Source organism: Engystomops pustulosus, chromosome 3 (genome assembly GCF_040894005.1).
Source record: "Engystomops pustulosus chromosome 3, aEngPut4.maternal, whole genome shotgun sequence".
Taxonomy (NCBI): domain Eukaryota; kingdom Metazoa; phylum Chordata; class Amphibia; order Anura; family Leptodactylidae; genus Engystomops; species Engystomops pustulosus.
Genome location: NC_092413.1, coordinates 145,323,542 through 145,341,826, shown reverse-complemented (window position 1 = coordinate 145,341,826; position 18,285 = coordinate 145,323,542). Strand labels below are relative to the sequence as shown.

The 18,285-nt window shown below is 44.0% G+C and overlaps 1 protein-coding gene across 5 annotated transcripts in view; it reads right to left on the bottom strand.

Annotated features, from left to right (window-relative positions):
• ARMC9 (armadillo repeat containing 9) overlaps window positions 1–18,285 on the bottom strand; it is a 98,164-nt gene that overhangs the window by 47,671 nt on the left and 32,208 nt on the right. For 3 of the 5 annotated variants that reach the window (XM_072142449.1, XM_072142448.1, XM_072142451.1), the window contains 3 exons: window positions 15,458–15,609; window positions 11,279–11,377; window positions 1,830–1,844 (listed from right to left, as the gene is read on the bottom strand). In XM_072142449.1, coding sequence (XP_071998550.1) covers window positions 1,830–1,844; window positions 11,279–11,377; window positions 15,458–15,609 — 266 coding nt within the window. The remainder of the gene's footprint in view (window positions 1–1,829; window positions 1,845–11,278; window positions 11,378–15,457; window positions 15,610–18,285) is intronic. The other 2 variants (XM_072142450.1, XM_072142452.1) reach the window with 1 other exon arrangement.

Here is an 18,285-nt window from a genome sequence, read left to right as displayed (position 1 = left end):
TATAGTTTCTAAGCAATGAAAATGGATTCCCAGCAATGATGTCCAGCAAACCTGTTTATATTTTCTATTTTACATGAAACAAGAGGACAGAGTGTGTTCTTGTCTCTAACATCTTCGGGAGAAGGATCATGTGGCCCGATATTCATATCCTCTTTGCTTATGGAATGTACTGGCCGCAGGCTTCACCCAGTGTACAGGGAGACCTGCAGAATCCCATCTGTGAGACAGGCATACTACGTGCAGATAGCCTTGGTGGAAATTTAGTATAGAGGATTCATTTGACGAAAGTGAAATTATTTTAAGACCATTGGTGCCAAACAGACTACCCCTAAACTTACACAATGCAACCAATTTTTTAATGTGTTTTTTGAATCGCATATAAAAAGCTCAGAAGAAAGAAAAGTACTTTCTGCTTCAATTTCTTTGAACAATGGGCATTTAGAAAATAGTTAACTAACGGTATTGTAACTACATAACTGTAGAACTCTTGTAAGGAAAGTTCTCTGCATCTGTTAAGCATTGGTCCCTAAAATCTGATTCTCAGGACTGTATAGGGAAAAGTTATTTTAAAGATTTTAAGATATTGATTTTAAAGGTTTTAGTACACCCTGGCTTCACTGTGCAAGGGCCAGTGATGCCCCATTCAGATATAACAGAGTAAAGGTACATTCACTCGGCAGAATGCGGTGGAGAGGAGGTGACCCCTCCCCCCCCATAGAAAACAGCGGCGCAGAGCCGCACACACGGGAAAAGATAGAGCATGCTCCATCTTTTCCCGATGTACGGCGCGGAACGGTGCCGTACTGCTGCCGGGCCACAATTGCCGTCTATGGGGACGTATTTGCAGCCGCATATACATCTCCACAGACGGGTGTGTGAATGCACCCTAAAATGCAGCAATCAGTACAAAAAAAAAAACCCTGTGAATACATTCCACATATTTACATAGACATGAGCCTTAACAAATACAAAGTTAAGAGTAACCTAAATAGAAAAAATAGTCAGTGCAGTGTTCTATATCTTGAGAGGGAATACCCGTCACAAAAAAAAAAAAAAAAAAGGGATTTTCTACTGGTTTTATTATCCCATTCATCACTGGGGTAAACTTCATGTTAAATCATTGTATTATCTGTCCCATTCAGCTTTTCGCTTTAGCCTTTCTGCTCATCTGAATTCTTATGTGTACAGACTAAAATTTGCTTGATTTCTTAGCATGTTTTTGAATTGGTTCTAAATTTTTTTTTTTTTTTTGTTTAACGGAATGTGTTGATGTTTCAGAATTGCAATAGAAAACCAATGGTACCACAACAAAATTGTATCCCACAAAGGGCAACAAGATGCCACTAAAGGTTTTACCCGGACAGGGACCTGGCCATGTCACTTTGCAGACCTCTGAACTAGGAATCATGTAATAATTACTATGTAGCCATAAGCCAGTGAAACTTGATGAGTAACAGAAAGAGTAACAGATTTTTGTTTTGTTACACCTGCCAAATTCCCTGGTAATTCTCCCTACATGGTATGTTCCAGTAATGTGTAATTTGATGGAATGTTTTCTGACAATCAAGATTCTAGAAAATATGTGACAATAGTCATAGTGATAAACAAAACACTCTCCTGATTAACACCTGGATGTGTATCGGCAATCAGATTTTATTTCTTGATCAGATGTCATTGTGTTATTGGGCAGAACAAAGGAAGAAGAAACAAATATTTCCACAAACAATGTGATCATGCCATCACGAATGCCTCATACACGGATTGTGACATTAAGGTCAGGCAACGGAGGTACAGCAGGCATTTGTTCAAGAGAAACAATTGCAACTTACATCCTCATCATGATACTGGATGAAACAGTGACGTCAAGCCAGAAAATAAGAAGAGGTTGGACATTAAGCATCATAAAACATAAAAACATATGATGAACATAAAAATTAACAACTATTCTTCATTGGGAGCCACTTTGAACTATGAACTAAAGAAGCTAAAGTTCTGCCTTTACCAAAAAAAAAAAAAAAAGTAACCTGGCTAGACTTTATTTAAAGTCATAAATCAGTAACTATGATGCAGACTAACTGGCATTTCTACTATTTAGATCTGTCGGTAAAGTCTTAAAGGAGTTTTCCAGGGGTACATTACTGAATTTGAAGACATCTAATAAGTCATTAATATCATAAACCTGAAAAATTCCTTTGTATTCTCATTTTATACATAAAGTTTCTGAAATTTAATGTTATTTAAAAAATGTTCCTTTGTGAAGATAATTTCCCATAAATGTAGCCATGTTGTCCCTTAGAAACGAGATTGTTGTCACTGGATATGACCATGGCTGCTGAAGTTATCGCACAAAAAAAACTAACATTTTTTGCATATGAAATGGCTGGGAGTTACTGCATGTCCCACAGCCGTCCTATCGTAATAAAGACTGAATCCAGGTCTTTTTTTCAGGTCTGGGCCTCAACTAACCTCAACTAACTACCTTTATGGGAAATTATCTTCACTCAGATACATTTTTTAATAAAATGCAACTGAAGAAATGTATATACATAGCAGATAAATGAAGTTAGATGTGAATTTCCAGATAGGAATACCCCTTTAAAAAAGGAAAAAAAAACACATGGACAGGTGATTGGTTAACACAAATTGTTTAATCAAATATTTTTCTTGTTTATATTTATGGAATAGATGATGATGATGATGGTAGCAATGATAATAATAAGTAATAACACAAACAGATTACACTAGAGTGCATACCAATAGAAATACAAGCTATAATCTGTAGACAAAGTACTTGCTTCAGTAGTGCTTGTTTTAGCTAAACTTTGCCAGGCCTTGTAGTAATATATACACTCAGTGATACAGAAGCATTATTTCATGGATGATGATCTTTGTTAGTTGTAGGAAAGCTTCTTTGTTTTTGTTAAAAATAGTGGAACAAGACAGATTATATAATAGCACTATACTTTATCTAGAAGATAAGAAAGTGCTACCCGTAATATAATTCATTTAATTTCCTCAATTATGGTTTAGCTGGAACAAAGTCTCTGCTCTGTGCACTATTCAACATGAGGAAATAAGAAATTGTATGCGTCTTATAACTAAGAAAGTCATATGCCAATGTAGTACAAGTTGTATCCTTATAGTCAATGTGATAATAATATTACTCCTCCACAGTTTGTTATACATATATATATTTTTTTTCATTCTTTGTGTTTCATTCTGCCTGTTATAAATCATCAGGCTCCATTTGTTTAAGACCAGCCAGAAGATGAGCCTAGCAGGGTGTTTATAACACCCCAGGGAGTCTATGTTTGATCAGAGAAGCATGGTCTTCCTAAGTGGTAAAATTAACACCTTTCGGCCAGAGTAGTCTAGCTAGTGGGGGATGAAAAGAAGCCACAGAATGCATGTTCTTCCCTCCAAATTCAGACAAAGGGAATATAATAGCTGTCCATAACTGGGACATAATTCATAATTATAGGTCCCAAGTTACACAGGACAGTTATGGGGTCTAAAATCAGAACGTTAGCTGCAATGGAAGGCAGCCAACAGCAGAACACCCCTGATATTAGGCCAAGACACCCCGAGTTTGGTATGGGGTTAATAGGAATAACATGCCCGTTTGGTTGGAAGCCATGGCACAATTGTGCCATCTCCCAATCAAAAGTTATGGGGTTCTGATAAAAACCCAGACCCAAAAAGTAGCTCACTGATGGGAGGGGGATAGAAAAATCCCCCTCACAGTGACATCACAGCCAGGGGTGGGGGTCAAAAAATCACCTGGGCTTAAACATAGCCCAGTGTTCAGACTGAGGATTCTATGACAATAGAAGGCTGGATCGATGCTTATGCCCTGTCCTCGGGCCAAAGAATTTCTTCCTATTCCACTAGCAAGAATTTTTTGTTTCTTCTTCCATAACTGTTTGTAAGTATTGTATGTGTATTGTTTTTAATCCTTTTTTCATTTTATCTGACAATTTAATTCTTTGAGTGTACTGCATTTTTATGTAAATTAAAACTTTTTAATAAGCCTCTGCTTGTAGCCTAAAAGAATCTGAGTCTCTGAAGGGAATCACGTTACCAGAGGTCATTGTTAGTCCATGTAATAAGCGATTGCATGTTCTGTGTGAATTTATAATTGTAAGATCGTGTAAGTAGTGAGTGTATGTGCTGAGTTATCATCAGGATGCATTGTCTGTGTGGTTGAGGTGCCTACGGCCTTCTTTGCGTAAGTAACTCGTGGGTGGGGGCAGTGTGGATTCTGTGGAGAAAATTTAGCGTAGGGACGCCATTTTGTGGAAGTGGGCGGAGCTTAAGGGCTAAATTCTGGGACTCCATAGAGTAGTTATCCCAGTGTGTGAACTCCGGTGAGTCGGGTTCGTGACAGATTGGTGGCATAGCGTTGGGATAGTGTATAATTTTTTATTACACTGTTAAGGCTTTAGGTGTTTGGTTTAAGCAATTAACCCTTTCACTTAAGGGCTGGAGTATTCCTAATTGTCAGTCAATATACATACGTGCAAAACAGTCCCTCCCCCCTCTTTTCTATCTTTTGTTTCTCTGTTTTGAGACCCCTGCTACAATGGCAGAGGTATACAGAAACAGATCCAAGGCTGATCTGCTGACTCTCTGTGCGGAGAGAGGGCTAATAACAACGGGCCAGAACAAGGCGGAGATAATTCAAACGCTGGTGGCGTTTGATTTGCAGTCCCATCCTTCTGCGGAACCGGACCAGGGACCTCCAGCCTCAGAGGAACCGATAGGAGATGTCTTGCAGCAACCGGCTGGGCATGGCGGCGCCAGCGGTATGGACACTTCTTTTTCTCTAATTCTCCAGCAGATCGGTGACTGTGATCCTAGCCTTAGGATGCAGCTGTATATGCAACAACTGGAGAGACAGGCAGCCCGAGAAGCTGCCCGAGAAGCAGCCCAGCAGCGCAAAGCAGAGCGTGAGTTTGCGGAACAACAACGCCAAGCAGAGCGGGAGCATGAGCTGCAGATGGCCCAGATACAGCTCCAACAACAGCAAAGAGCTTCACCATCAGCACAGAGTGAGTCCATGGACAGTGTTTCTTTTAGGCCCCGCCTGGATCGTTTTCCTGTCCTGGAGAATGATGGGGACCTGGATGTCTTTTTGCAAGGATTTGAGAGGGTCTGCAGGCAATTTCAACTGCCGCCTGCTGAATGGGCCCGATACCTTACCCCTGGACTTAAAGGCAAAGCACTGGAGGCGTTTGTAGCCTTACCTGCCTCTGTGGAGCACGATTATGAGGCTATCAAAAGGGCTCTGATACAGCGTTTTAACCTCACTCCAGAGGTATACAGGGAGCGTTTCCGTACTGTCAGGCGGACAGATACGGATAGCTATGCCGAGTTTGCCAGGAAACTGCTAAACCTGGTGAAACAATGGTCCAGAGGATGGGGTGTGACCACTCTAGAGGAGATGGATGACCTGATCGCCATGGACCAATTTATTCACACCTGTACAGCGGAGGTCCGACAGTTCATACGAGAATGGGAGCCAAAATCCTTGGAAAAGGCTGCCCAGCTGGCAGATGTGTTTGCTACCAGCAGAGTGCCCGAGGCACGGAAACCTGCAGCTGCAGGATGGAAGGGGGGTAAGCCCCCTGTTAACTCTTCTACAGTTTCCCACAAAGCTTCTGGGGCATCCCCTTCTTCGTCATTTAAGCCAGCAGGAGACCAACGCAGGTGTTTTGTTTGCAACCGATCGGGGCACATCAGCATTACATGCCCAGAGAAGAGGAAGACCACCCCTTTGCCCAAACCAACATCGTCTTCACCATCGGTTTTGTTTGTGGGTGGGAGTAAGCGGGTGGTTGGTGACAACCTACAGGAGGTTACTGTGGGTGACAATGTCACAATGGGGTTGAGGGATAAAGGTGCAGAGATGACCCTTGTGCACCCCACACTTGTCAAGCCGGAGGATCTCATCCCAGGACGGACTCTTACAGTTGCTGGAGTTGGAGGCCTCACCCCTGCATTGCCCATGGCCCGGGTGTACCTGGATTGGGGGGCGGGGAGAGGGATGACAGATGTGGGTGTAACGGATAAAATTCCCACCAATGTGTTGCTGGGGACCGACCTGGGGCGTCTGGTCTCTAGATATGTAATCCAGGATGCCAATGAGGACACAGGCATCCCTGGTGCCCCACGTGAGTTAACATCTGATATTGTTGGGACTATGCCTACTGTAGACTGTGACGATGATGCATCATGTGATATTGTTGAAATGTGTAGTAACCATTTACCTGTTTCTAACCTAGCTTTTAATGCCATAGACCATGAATGTGAACACAGTAATGATGTAGAGTTTAACTGTGTTAATAATGTGGCTAAGAGTGGTAGTATGTTAACACCCACAGCTCTGCGCCAAAAGCTGGAGTGTGGTGTGTCCGTGTCCGCTGTAACTCGCAGTCGGAGTCTTCAGGAACCTCCTGCTGTCCGGGTTACAGAGGAACAGGAGCAGACTGACAGCCTGTCACCAGTGGCTGAGACCAGTCAGAGGGTTAAACTGTTAACCAGTACAGAGTCAGAGCGTCGCCAGTTTCTGGACGCCCTGCACTCAGATGAGAGTCTACACAAGCTACGTGAGAGGGCTGGTCAGACCCCTGAGGAGGGAGACAAGGAATGTATTACATGGGACCAGGGTAGGCTATATAGAGAGAGCCTTCACACTGACCCCCAGCAGGATGTATCCCTTGATAGGCAACTGGTGGTACCTCGCCCTTTCCGGGAGCAGCTTTTGAGAGTTGCCCACGAGATACAACTAGCAGGCCATCTGGGGATAAGTAAAACCAAAAGTCGACTCAAGCTGCATTTCTATTGGCCCAATATGGGGAATGATGTGGCGGAATATTTCCGTTCCTGTATAGTATGTCAAAGGGTGGGGAAGGCCGGCCAGGTCCAGCGAGCACCCCTCATCCCTTTACCCATAATTGAGGAGCCTATCCAGAGAATTGCTGTTGACATTGTAGGTCCTGTGAATGTCACCAGCAGCTCAGGGAACGCTTCATCCTGACGGTTGTGGATTATGCCACATGTTACCCAGAGGCCGTGGCATTGTCATCCATCCGGGCCGACAAGGTGGCAGATGCGCTCCTCACTATATTCTCTCGTGTAGGGTTCCCCAGAGAGATGCTCACAGATCAGGGGACCCAGTTTATGTCTCACCTTATGCAGTGCCTCTGTAAGAAAATAAAGGTGCAACACTTGGTAGCCAGTCCTTATCACCCGCAGACCAATGGACTCTGCGAGCGGTTTAATGGGACCCTCAAACAGATGCTCCGGACGTTTGCGGATACCCATGGGAAGGACTGGGATCGTTATCTACCACACCTGCTATTCGCTTACAGAGAGGTACCGCAGGCATCGACTGGATTCTCTCCCTTTGAGCTTCTCTATGGCAGGAAGGTACGGGGCCCAATAGATCTCATGAAGGAGTCATGGGAGGGAGAATTAGGGTCACCAGAGGTCTCTGTAGTTGACCATGTTCTGAAGTTCAGGGACAGACTGCAGGCATTGACAGGGATGGTGCAGGAGAACCTGACTCAAGCCCAGGCCGACCAGAAACGGTGGTATGACAGGAACGCCAGGGAGAGAGTGTATGAGGTGGGCCAAACAAAACAAACTCCAAGCTGCGTGGGAAGGCCCATATCCCATTCATCAACGCCTAAATGACGTGAACTACGTAGTCACGATCGACCATGTTCGCAAGAAGCGCAAGGTTTTTCATGTGAACATGATCAAGGCTCATCATGATAGGGATACGTGCGTCCTGCCAGTTTGCAGTATACCAGAGGAGGGAGAAAGGGAGGCCTTGCCTGACTTGGTGGCATCCACACAGGAGGGAGCGTCCATTGAGGATGCAATAGTCAGCACCCAGCTGTCTGGATCTCAGAAATCCCAGCTGAAAGAGACACTCAACCCATACCTTGACATTTTCACCGGTAAACCAGGAAAAACCCCACTAGCCTCTCATCACGTAGACACGGGGGAACACCCACCAGTCAGACAGGGTGCAGATCGGGTTTCTACAGAAGTAAGGGCTGACATTAAGAGGGAGGTGGAGGAAATGCTGGGACTGGGGGTGATCCAAGAGTCTCAAAGTGCGTGGGCATCACCTGTAGTGCTTGTCCCCAAAAAGGACAAGACCACACGCTTCTGTGTGGACTACAGGAAGCTGAACAGCATCACAGTTTTTGACGCTTACCCAATGCCCCGCATAGATGAGCTTTTGGATCAACTCGCCAGTGCCCAGTATATCACCATCATGGATTTAAGTAGGGGGTATTGGCAGATTCCCATGACAGTGGAGGCGCAGGAAAAGTCCGCCTTCATCACCCCCTTTGGACTATATGAGTTTAAAGTCATGCCCTTTGGCATGAAGAATGCCCCTGCCACATTCCAGCGCTTGGTGAACAAACTGCTAAGTAAGTCTGAAGGGTTTGCTGTGGCATACCTGGATGATATTGCAGTGTTTAGCCAGACTTGGGAGAAGCACTTGACACACCTGTCACAGGTGCTCAAGCGCCTCCGGGAAGCCGGTCTCACCATCAAGCCTGGGAAGTGTCAGATAGGCATGTCTGAGGTGCAATACCTAGGACACCTGGTAGGTGGGGGGACACTTAAGCCCGAGCCAGGGAAAGTAGAGGCCATTGCAAATTGGCCTACCCCCAATACGAAGAAACAAGTGATGTCATTTTTAGGAACAGCTGGGTACTACCGTAAGTTCGTCCCTAACTACAGTACCCTGGCCAAGCCCCTCACAGACCTCACAAAGAAGAAACTACCACAGGTAGTCAGCTGGACTGTCGATTGTGAGCGGTCCATGGCGGCTCTGAAATTGCCTCTGACTAGCTCTCCAGTATTACAGAGTCCAGATTTCAGCCGCAAGTTCGTAGTCCAGACTGACGCCAGCGCCTATGGCTTGGGTGCGGTACTCAGCCAGGTCAACCCAGAGGGAGATGAGCACCCCATCCTATACCTAAGCAGGAAACTCTTACCCAGGGAGGTGGCCTATGCCACCATAGAAAAAGAATGCCTTGCCATTGTGTGGGCCCTACAGAAACTACAGCCCTACTTATATGGCCGAAAGTTCACCGTGGTAACGGGCCACAACCCTCTCAGTTGGCTTCACCGCGTATCTGGGGATAACGGAAATCTGCTGAGATGGAGTCTAGGCCTACAGCAATATGACTTTACCATTCAACACAAGAAGGGCAGTGAACATGGGAATGCGGACGGGTTGTCACGGCAGGGAGAGCCGGCGAACAATGGCTTGGGATATTGATTAGAGTATCCAAATCCCATGCCATATCTCTGGAGGGAGGTGTGATAATAATATTACTCCTCCACAGTTTGTTATATATATATATTTTTTTTTTTCTTTCTTTGTGTTTCATTCTGCCTGTTATAAATCATCAGGCTCCATTTGTTTAAGACCAGCCAGAAGATGAGCCTAGCAGGGTGTTTATAACACCCCAGGGAGTCTATGTTTGATCAGAGAAGCATGGTCTTCCTAAGTGGTAAAATTAACACCTTTCGGCCAGAGTAGTCTAGCTAGTGGGGGATGAAAAGAAGCCACAGACTGCATGTTCTTCCCTCCAAATTCAGACAAAGGGAATATAATAGCTGTCCATAACTGGGACATAATTCATAATTATAGGTCCCAAGTTACACAGCACAGTTATGGGGTCTAGACACACTCCTGGACCGAAAATCAGAACGTTAGCTGCAATGGAAGGCAGCCAATAGCAGAACACCCCTGATATTAGGCTAAGACACCCCGAGTTTGGTATGGGGTTAATGGGAATAACATGCCCGTTTGGTTGGAAGCCATGGCACAATTGTGCCATCTCCCAATCAAAAGTTATGGGGTTCTGATAAAAACCCAGACCCAAAAAGTAGCTCACAGATGGGAGGGGGATAGAAAAATCCCCCTCACAGTGACATCACAGCCAGGGGTGGGGGTCAAAAAATCACCTGGGCTTAAATTAATGAAGCAGCCACATAGTAGTGTTCAGACTGAGGATTCTATCACAATAGAAGGCTGGATCGATGCTTATGCCCTTCCTATTCCACTAGCAAGAATTTTTTGTTTCTTCTTCCATAACTGTTTGTAAGTATTGTATGTGTATTGTTTTTAATCCTTTTTTCATTTTATCTGACAATTTAATTCTTTGAGTGTACTGCATTTTTATGTAAATTAAAACTTTTTAATAAGCCTCTGCTTGTAGCCTTAAAGAATCTGAGTCTCTGAAGGGAATCACGTTACCAGAGGTCATTATTAGCATAGTCCATGTAGTAAGCGATTGCATGTTCTGTGTGAATTTCTAATTGTAATATCGTGTAAGTAGTGAGTGCATGTGCTGAGTTATCATCAGGGTGCATTGTCTGTGTGGTTGAGGTGCCTACGGCCTTCTTTGCGTAATTAACTCGTGGGTGGTGGCAGTGTGGATTCTGTGGAGTAAATTTAGCGTAAGGACGCCATTTTGTGGAAGTGGGCGGAGCTTAAGGGCTAAATTCTGGGACTCCATATAGTAGTTATCCCAGTGTGTGAACTCCTGTGAGTCGGGTTCGTGACAGTCAACATTAAGCCTCCACCCACAATCTTGTAGGAGTTCCTGCTCTGGGTTATTTTATACTGAACATTATCAGGACAAAATTATTTAAGCAAATCCAATTTTTACTAGAAATATCCAAAACCTACAAATAGGAGCATATTTACTGTACCTTATGGGCCTACATTAAGAAGTCTTCCATTGATGGACTTTGTGGGCAGTTGTCATGGTGATCAAGGGTAAACACCATTGTTGTGGATTAAAATGGTGATGAAACATTGATGTCCATCAGAACAGCTTTGCATCTGTGTCCCTACAACAAAACTTCCTTTTCCTGTACATTTCTGAAATGTTATCAGTTACGATGTTTACCCAAAGGAAGTCCAAAAGTACATGAAGATACTTTGTTGGTGATATGCTTATCACCAAGTCACACACTATTAATTAGAACTGATCAATAGAAAGGTGGATATTATTGTCACTGGGTTTATCTTGTAATAATAATTTAAAATCACAATTTTACCAAAATTTTTAACTTTTGCAACATGTGACTTTTTTCTTAGACACAAAGTTTCCAAAAAAAGTGTAAATCATAATGTAAAGAAGAGAAATATGGTGGAAAATAAGGCACAATACAACAACATGTATAATTCAGAATGGTAGTGCTTTGCTACAGTGGAATGGACTAGTGTACTTACAGTTCCAGGCCTGGTGAAGTCGATGCTCTGAGCGGTGCTTTGCCTCAGTTGGCTGTTGAAAAGTCGTGTACAAACACTTTGCAGATATTCGGGAGTTATCTGAAAACAGATCGCATAAATCACATTTTATCCAGATGTTCAACTATAACATCTCTCACTAACCTAGGCTAATAGCAATCTTTTGGAAATGGAATGGCATGAGAGAGTTTGCTCAGGCATTATATCATTATATGGACCATATCACAATATTTACAAAACGCGAGGTCATGATGTACAACTTTGTTCACACTAGTGGTAGGAATAATTTCCTAAGTGACATATACTCTGTTCCCAAAAAATAAGACAAGCCCTGAAAATAAGAATTAGTATAATTATTTTAATCCTAGAAAATAAGGCCTCCCTTGAAAGTAAGGCCTAGAGGCCATCATTGATACAGCTCCCCCCATGCCATAAATTAGTAAATCTAAAATTTTGATACTGAAAGAGGTTGTGACATAGGTGAAGCCTTCATGGGATAAAATCACTGATTGTTGAATTGCAAATGCTGTAGACAGCAACCCGGACGAGAGAGGCTCATTTAAGGAAAGTGCTACTGCTTAACATGAGAAATTAGGGCCAATGATTCTAATAGAAATGGAGTCAGCATGGAATTCAGAGTTTGGAGAGTTAGAAGGATGTATGAGATGTTGCCGATTTCTTGTTCAACAATAAATGTGAATTCTTGTTCTTGGAAAAAAAAGATATACCCTGAAAATAAGACCTAGTGTCTTTAGGAAAAAAAAATTAATACAAGACACGTTCTTATTTTTGGGGAAACACGGTCGTAACCGCTCCAAAAGGTGAGAACAGATGATGGCATGGAATTAGTTTAGTCGGATAGGTTTTAATTAATATAAATAAAAAATGTATTTCCTTGGGTTAAAGGGAATGTGTCAGGTGGGGTTTCCAACCATGTGTCATATCAAATAATGATCATTGTTTTTGGGTTCCGTTCTAGGACTTTGGTAGCTAACACATCAAATTATAAAAGTTTTTATAACATTAGACCTTAAATTTTATAGATATTTACCATGACTAGTCACTGGGGCCTAGTTACAGCAGTGTTATATATACATACATAACAGCGCTGCAACTGGCATCAGCAGCCTCCTGTCATAGAGAACTGATGTCAGAGAATCAAATCCTATAATGACCAATAAACATCCATCTGTTATCTACCTTTCATGCTTATATGCTTTCCATTCCATGTATGGGCAGCATCCCCATATGCAAAGGGCAGGGTATAACACACTGATAGGCGGAGCCTGTATCCTGAAACTCTATTTACTCTCTGTGGGAGAAGTGGAATTTACTAAGGGACACTTGCAAATAAATTCAGAAAGTAGTAGATAGATCATTCCTAAAAAAAGAAAATATGTTTAACATAAAAACTTGGTTGAAAACCAAGCTCGGGCAAGATGGCAGCCCAAATAACCAGGGACAGAATATATAATATTAAGATTAAAGAAGAATAAAACTGTGTAATAAATGTTTCACTATCTGGTTTACCTTATATAAGCCGACCCAAGTATAAGCCAAGACCACTAATTTTACCACCAAAAACTGGGAAAATGTATTGACTCAAGTATAAGCAGAGTGTGGGAAATGCATTGGTTACAGCCCCCCCCCCAGTATACAGCCAGCCCAGCCTGCCCCCTCTGCAGTATACAGCCAGCCCAGCCTGCCCCCTCTGCAGTATACAGCCAGCCCAGCCTGCCCCCTCTGCAGTATACAGCCAGCCCAGCCTGCCCCCTCTGCAGTATACAGCCAGCCCAGCCTGCCCCCTCTGCAGTATACAGCCAGCCCAGCCTGCCCCCTCTGCAGTATACAGCCAGCCCAGCCTGCCCCCTCTGCAGTATACAGCCAGCCCAGCCTGCCCCCTCTGTAGTATACAGCCAGCCCAGCCTGCCCCCTCTGTAGTATACAGCCAGCCCAGCCTGCCCCCTCTGTAGTATACAGCCAGCCCAGCCTGCCCCCTCTGCAGTATACAGCCAGCCCAGCCTGCCCCCTCAGTAGTATACAGCCAGCCCAGCCTGCCCCCTCTGTAGTATACAGCCAGCCCAGCCTGCCCCCTCTGTAGTATACAGCCAGCCCAGCCTGCCCCCTCTGTAGTATACAGCCAGCCCAGCTTGCCCCCTCTGTAGTATACAGCCAGCCCAGCCTGCCCCCTCTGTAGTATACAGCCAGCTCAGCCTGCCCCCTCTGTAGTATACAGCCAGCCCAGCCTGCCCCCTCTGCAGTATACAGCCAGCCCAGCCTGCCCCCTCTGCAGTATACAGCCAGCCCAGCCTGCCCCCTCTGCAGTATACAGCCAGCCCAGCCTGCCCCCTCTGTAGTATACAGCCAGCCCAGCCTGCCCCCTCTGCAGTATACAGCCAGCCCAGCCTGCCCCCTCTGTAGTATACAGCCAGCCCAGCCTGCCCCCTCTGTAGTATACAGCCAGCCCAGCCTGCCCCCTCTGTAGTATACAGCCAGCCCAGCCTGCCCCCTCTGTAGTATACAGCCAGCCCAGCCTGCCCCCTCTGTAGTATACAGCCGGCCCAGCCTGCCCCCTCTGTAGTATACAGCCAGCCCAGCCTGCCCCCTCTGTAGTATACAGCCAGCCCAGCCTGCCCCCTCTGTAGTATACAGCCAGCCCAGCTTGCCCCCTCTGTAGTATACAGCCAGCCCAGCCTGCCCCCTCTGTAGTATACAGCCAGCCCAGCCTGCCCCCTCTGTAGTATACAGCCAGCCCAGCCTGCCCCCTCTGCAGTATACAGCCAGCCCAGCCTGCCCCCTCTGCAGTATACAGCCAGCCCAGCCTGCCCCCCCTGTAGTATACAGCCAGCCCAGCCTGCCCCCTCTGTAGTATACAGCCAGCCTGCCCCCTGTAGTATACAGCCAGCCTGCCCCCTGTAGTATACAGCCAGCCTGCCCCCTGTAGTATACAGTCTGCCAGCTCCCTATAGTATACAGCCAGCCCACCAAGTACTTAAAAAAATAAACTTATATACTCCAGCACGGCTACAGATGTCCCCAATGCGCTCCTCTTCTGTCTTCCCCGCGGGTCCTCTTCTTCTTTCTTTGGTCTTCTGTTCAGCAGGCAGGGAAGCGGCCATGTTATCTTCCGGGCGGCGCATACTAAGAGTCATCAGCGGGCGCATCATAGTATGTGCCGGCAAGGAAGAAGAGGAGCCACGGGGAAGACAGAAGATGAGCCGCGCCGAGCATGTGGGCCGTAGGAGGGTGAGTATATAAGTTTTTTTTTTTTTTATTGACTTGTGTATAAGCCGAGGTGAGTTTTTTCAGCACATTTTATGTGCTGAAAAATTTGGCTTACACATGAGTATATACGGTAAATTACAAAATTGGACATGGGTAATAAATCCTCTGTTTTTACTTTCATTTTCTATTTTTTTTAGAAATACTTTATTATACCATATATAAAAATGGATTCCCTAAATTTGGTGCTTTTCAAATGCACCCTCTTTAAGGACAATGTTGTACTTCACAAAGTATGGAAACTATAAGGCTTGTGAAATGTCGTTTAATACAATTTCAACTTCCCTAACATAAGTTGTGAATAATCGCCTACAACCTGGATTTATTTTACAAGTTTGCCATCTGGTGGAGAGACATTATAATATCCAGCTCTTTAGGACTTTTACATAGGATATATAGTGCAGCAGAACATTTTAATACTCCCCCATGGCAGGATGAAGTTTTAGACAATTCTTAGCCATTTTGTGGACATGTCCGAAGAGGGGACATAGCCAGAAAATAGTCTGTGGACCAGTGTTATACGGCACCAGATTAATAATCCAGCATCAGATACAGCGATTTATCTGGCGCAGCAGAAAACTGTCTAGTCCTACTCTGCACTGGTCTAAAGACCGACATATTAATAATAATAATAATAATAATAATCTTTATTTATAAAGCGCCATCATATTCCGTAGCGCTTTACAAATCATAGGGGACATATACAAGGTTCTTTGCATTGAACTTGCCTCAGCATTGAATATTGCGATAGGACAAATCAGCAGAGTATGTAGAAATTACGTTCAGCATGTCCCTGGCCTTATACAGATTTTACTCAAAACAACTGCTCAAATGATTAAAATATATTGAATCATATTACATTTGAGAAAGATTTCTTACCAGCTTTCCATTGATTGTTGCCTCAAGAGAGTCGACAAGTTCTGCTGTGACGCCTATCAGGTTGTGGTAATCAGACTGCATCTTATTGAAGCGTTTCATGTAGGTGATGGCTCTCTGCTCGGCTTCTGCCAACTGCTGCTGCCACTGCACATCTATGAAATAGGAAAGAAGAGGGCGGCTCTGATGAATAGTTTCAAATAATGGGAATGAAGCTTTCTTCCCAGAACCCTCTAGTAAATTCACATTCACAACCCTAAATATGTGGCCATAGCTCTTAATGCTATATATGAATGTTCACACCAATAAGGTAGGCCTTCACATCAATATTATAATACTATTAAAAGGGGTTGTCCAATTTTACCAAATAATTGATATTGTTTGTGTTTTCCAATGATCAATTGTGTATCAATTCCTCAGAATTTTCTAGATCTCTGCTTGCTGTCCTGCTATAGAAAGCTTCTGTTTACTTCCAGTGGATAGAAATCTGTCCATGATGATGTGATGGACCAGCTGTTATTATCACACGACTCATAATTTCTTTTTCATGACGTGTGAAATTTTAATTTGAATACTGTAATTTTTCCTGTTCAAAACGCTGTTCAAAAATTGTATAAAAATCTGCTAAATATGTCATAAATATGAACAGTGTTAAAAGGACATCTAACACCACATTTAGGGTTGGCAGACTGTCCCCAAACATATACGCTTGTTACCTTAGGGGTGACGGGGACTGCTGCTGGCATGCTCTGGGCTTTCTCCTATACCAAAATATGTAGTCATAAACTTAAGTCGCCTCCTGGCTCTGTTGGAACATAATTTATGCACGCCTCCTTATCTATATACATCCTTGACGCCGGCAAAGTCGCATGTGTGTTTTTCTTACACAGTCGCACTTTTCCCCCACCAGCTGCGCAAGGAAAGTATTTCCTGCGCAGGCGCGAGATTAGAAGACAGCCGTGTGACGCCACCAGCTGTCTGCAGAGCTTTCTGCTGGCGCCGAGGATGTATATTGATGAGGGGGCGTGCATAAATTATGGAGCCAGGAGGCGCTCGGCTACCCGAACCGTGAGCGCCTCCGACTCACTTGCCTAAAGTATGTAACTGCATATTTCGGTATCGAAGAAGGCCTGGAGCATGCCAGCAGCAGTCCCCAGTCTCCCCTCAGGTAACAAGCATACGTTTGCCGACAGTCTACCAACCCTAAATGGAGTGGTAGATGTCCTTTAATCTTTTACCCTTTTTCAGGTTGAGAGGCAGAGGGTGCATGTAGTTTTGCAGAGTGTCTTTTGCAGCTCCTCCTGCATTCTGCCTTCAGCTGACAGGCTAAAGGGGGCTCACTTCAAATGGCCATTACAACAGAACAATTAGAAACACAATTTTGGTGTCATATTAAAGAGGAGAATCATATCAAGATTGTGAAACAGAATCAGAGATATATCAATTTCTGACTGTGGAATTAACAATGGATATGTATTCATAAATCAAATTATTTACTGTAAAATTAACAGTGGAATCACTAACTGTTAAAGGAAAGATTCTTCTCTTTAGTACGGTAGAATTTAGTGTCTAGGTGTCGTGTATATACACACCATCTATATACACAAGCCATACGACAGACCTTAAAGGACACCTTTCATCAGGTCTCTGTCAGTACTACCTGTTAGAGCAGCTCACAAGGATCTCATCCAAGCCTTTATCTAGTCGATTCATACATTAATCATTATAAAATCATCTTTTCTTTATTATGTAAATGAGGCTGATCACATGGTCAGAGGCAGTGATGTCACAGCTGTTCCCCCTCCCCTCTCCTCCCCCTGCTCAGGTCTGTGTGTAATGTATAGTAAAGCATTGCTAGTGTCTGTGCCTCCCACTCATGAATAAGTTGGACAGCTTGAATATGATAATGACTGGACATTTCACAGGTCATTTGCATACAGCTTTAGGACCTCATTGCTTAAGTTTGCAGGCATGTAAAGGGACAATGAAGGGATAGGGGCAATGCTTTCTAATGTCAGTTTATGAAAATATATTTAGTTTAGGGGGTTAATTTGCCTGGTGGGTTCTCTTTAAGGGGGTAAAAATATTTCTTTCCTCCTTATAATGTAGATATAAGTAAGTATTGCCCATTGTTGTGATCAGATGTTATTTCTATTTTAAAGCGCTTAGCTCTCCGCACTGTAATTGTACAGCATGGTGCTGACAATACTGTATGAAGCGGTGTTAACTCTGGTTTCCACCGGCGGCATATAAAAGACAACAGCGGGTGGACACCGCCATCTTGTTTGCAATTGTAGCTCCTCATGACATCATCGTGGGACCGCTGATCAGGTGTCATGACAGGTTGCATGGTTTTTGCAGATTCATTACAATGTGTCAGTGGCACACTGTAATAAATTGTGTGTAAAAATGCCATATACTGTAATACTGTAGTATTGCAGTACTGTATATGGTAGGGATGATCAGCTCCAGAGGGTCTAATAAAAAATAGTAAAAAAAAATAAATCTAAAAATTCAAATCAACCCCCTTTCCCAAGAACATATTAGACATTGCCACGTCCCAAAATGCAGATCTATCAAAATATTATTCACGGCGGTAAACCCAAGGGAAAATAGTGCCCAAATGTCCGAAACGCCACTTTTATGCCATTTAACATCACATTAAAAATTTTTATAAAACGTGGTCAAAAGGTCGCACATGTGTAGCAATAAAATGTCAGCTTATCTTGCACTGCTCTGACAGAGTGCACCTTTAACATAGGAAGTGCGGACTTTGCATGATATGTGGGGCACAGTCCGACTGAGCACATGAACGCCCATGTCAGTGCATG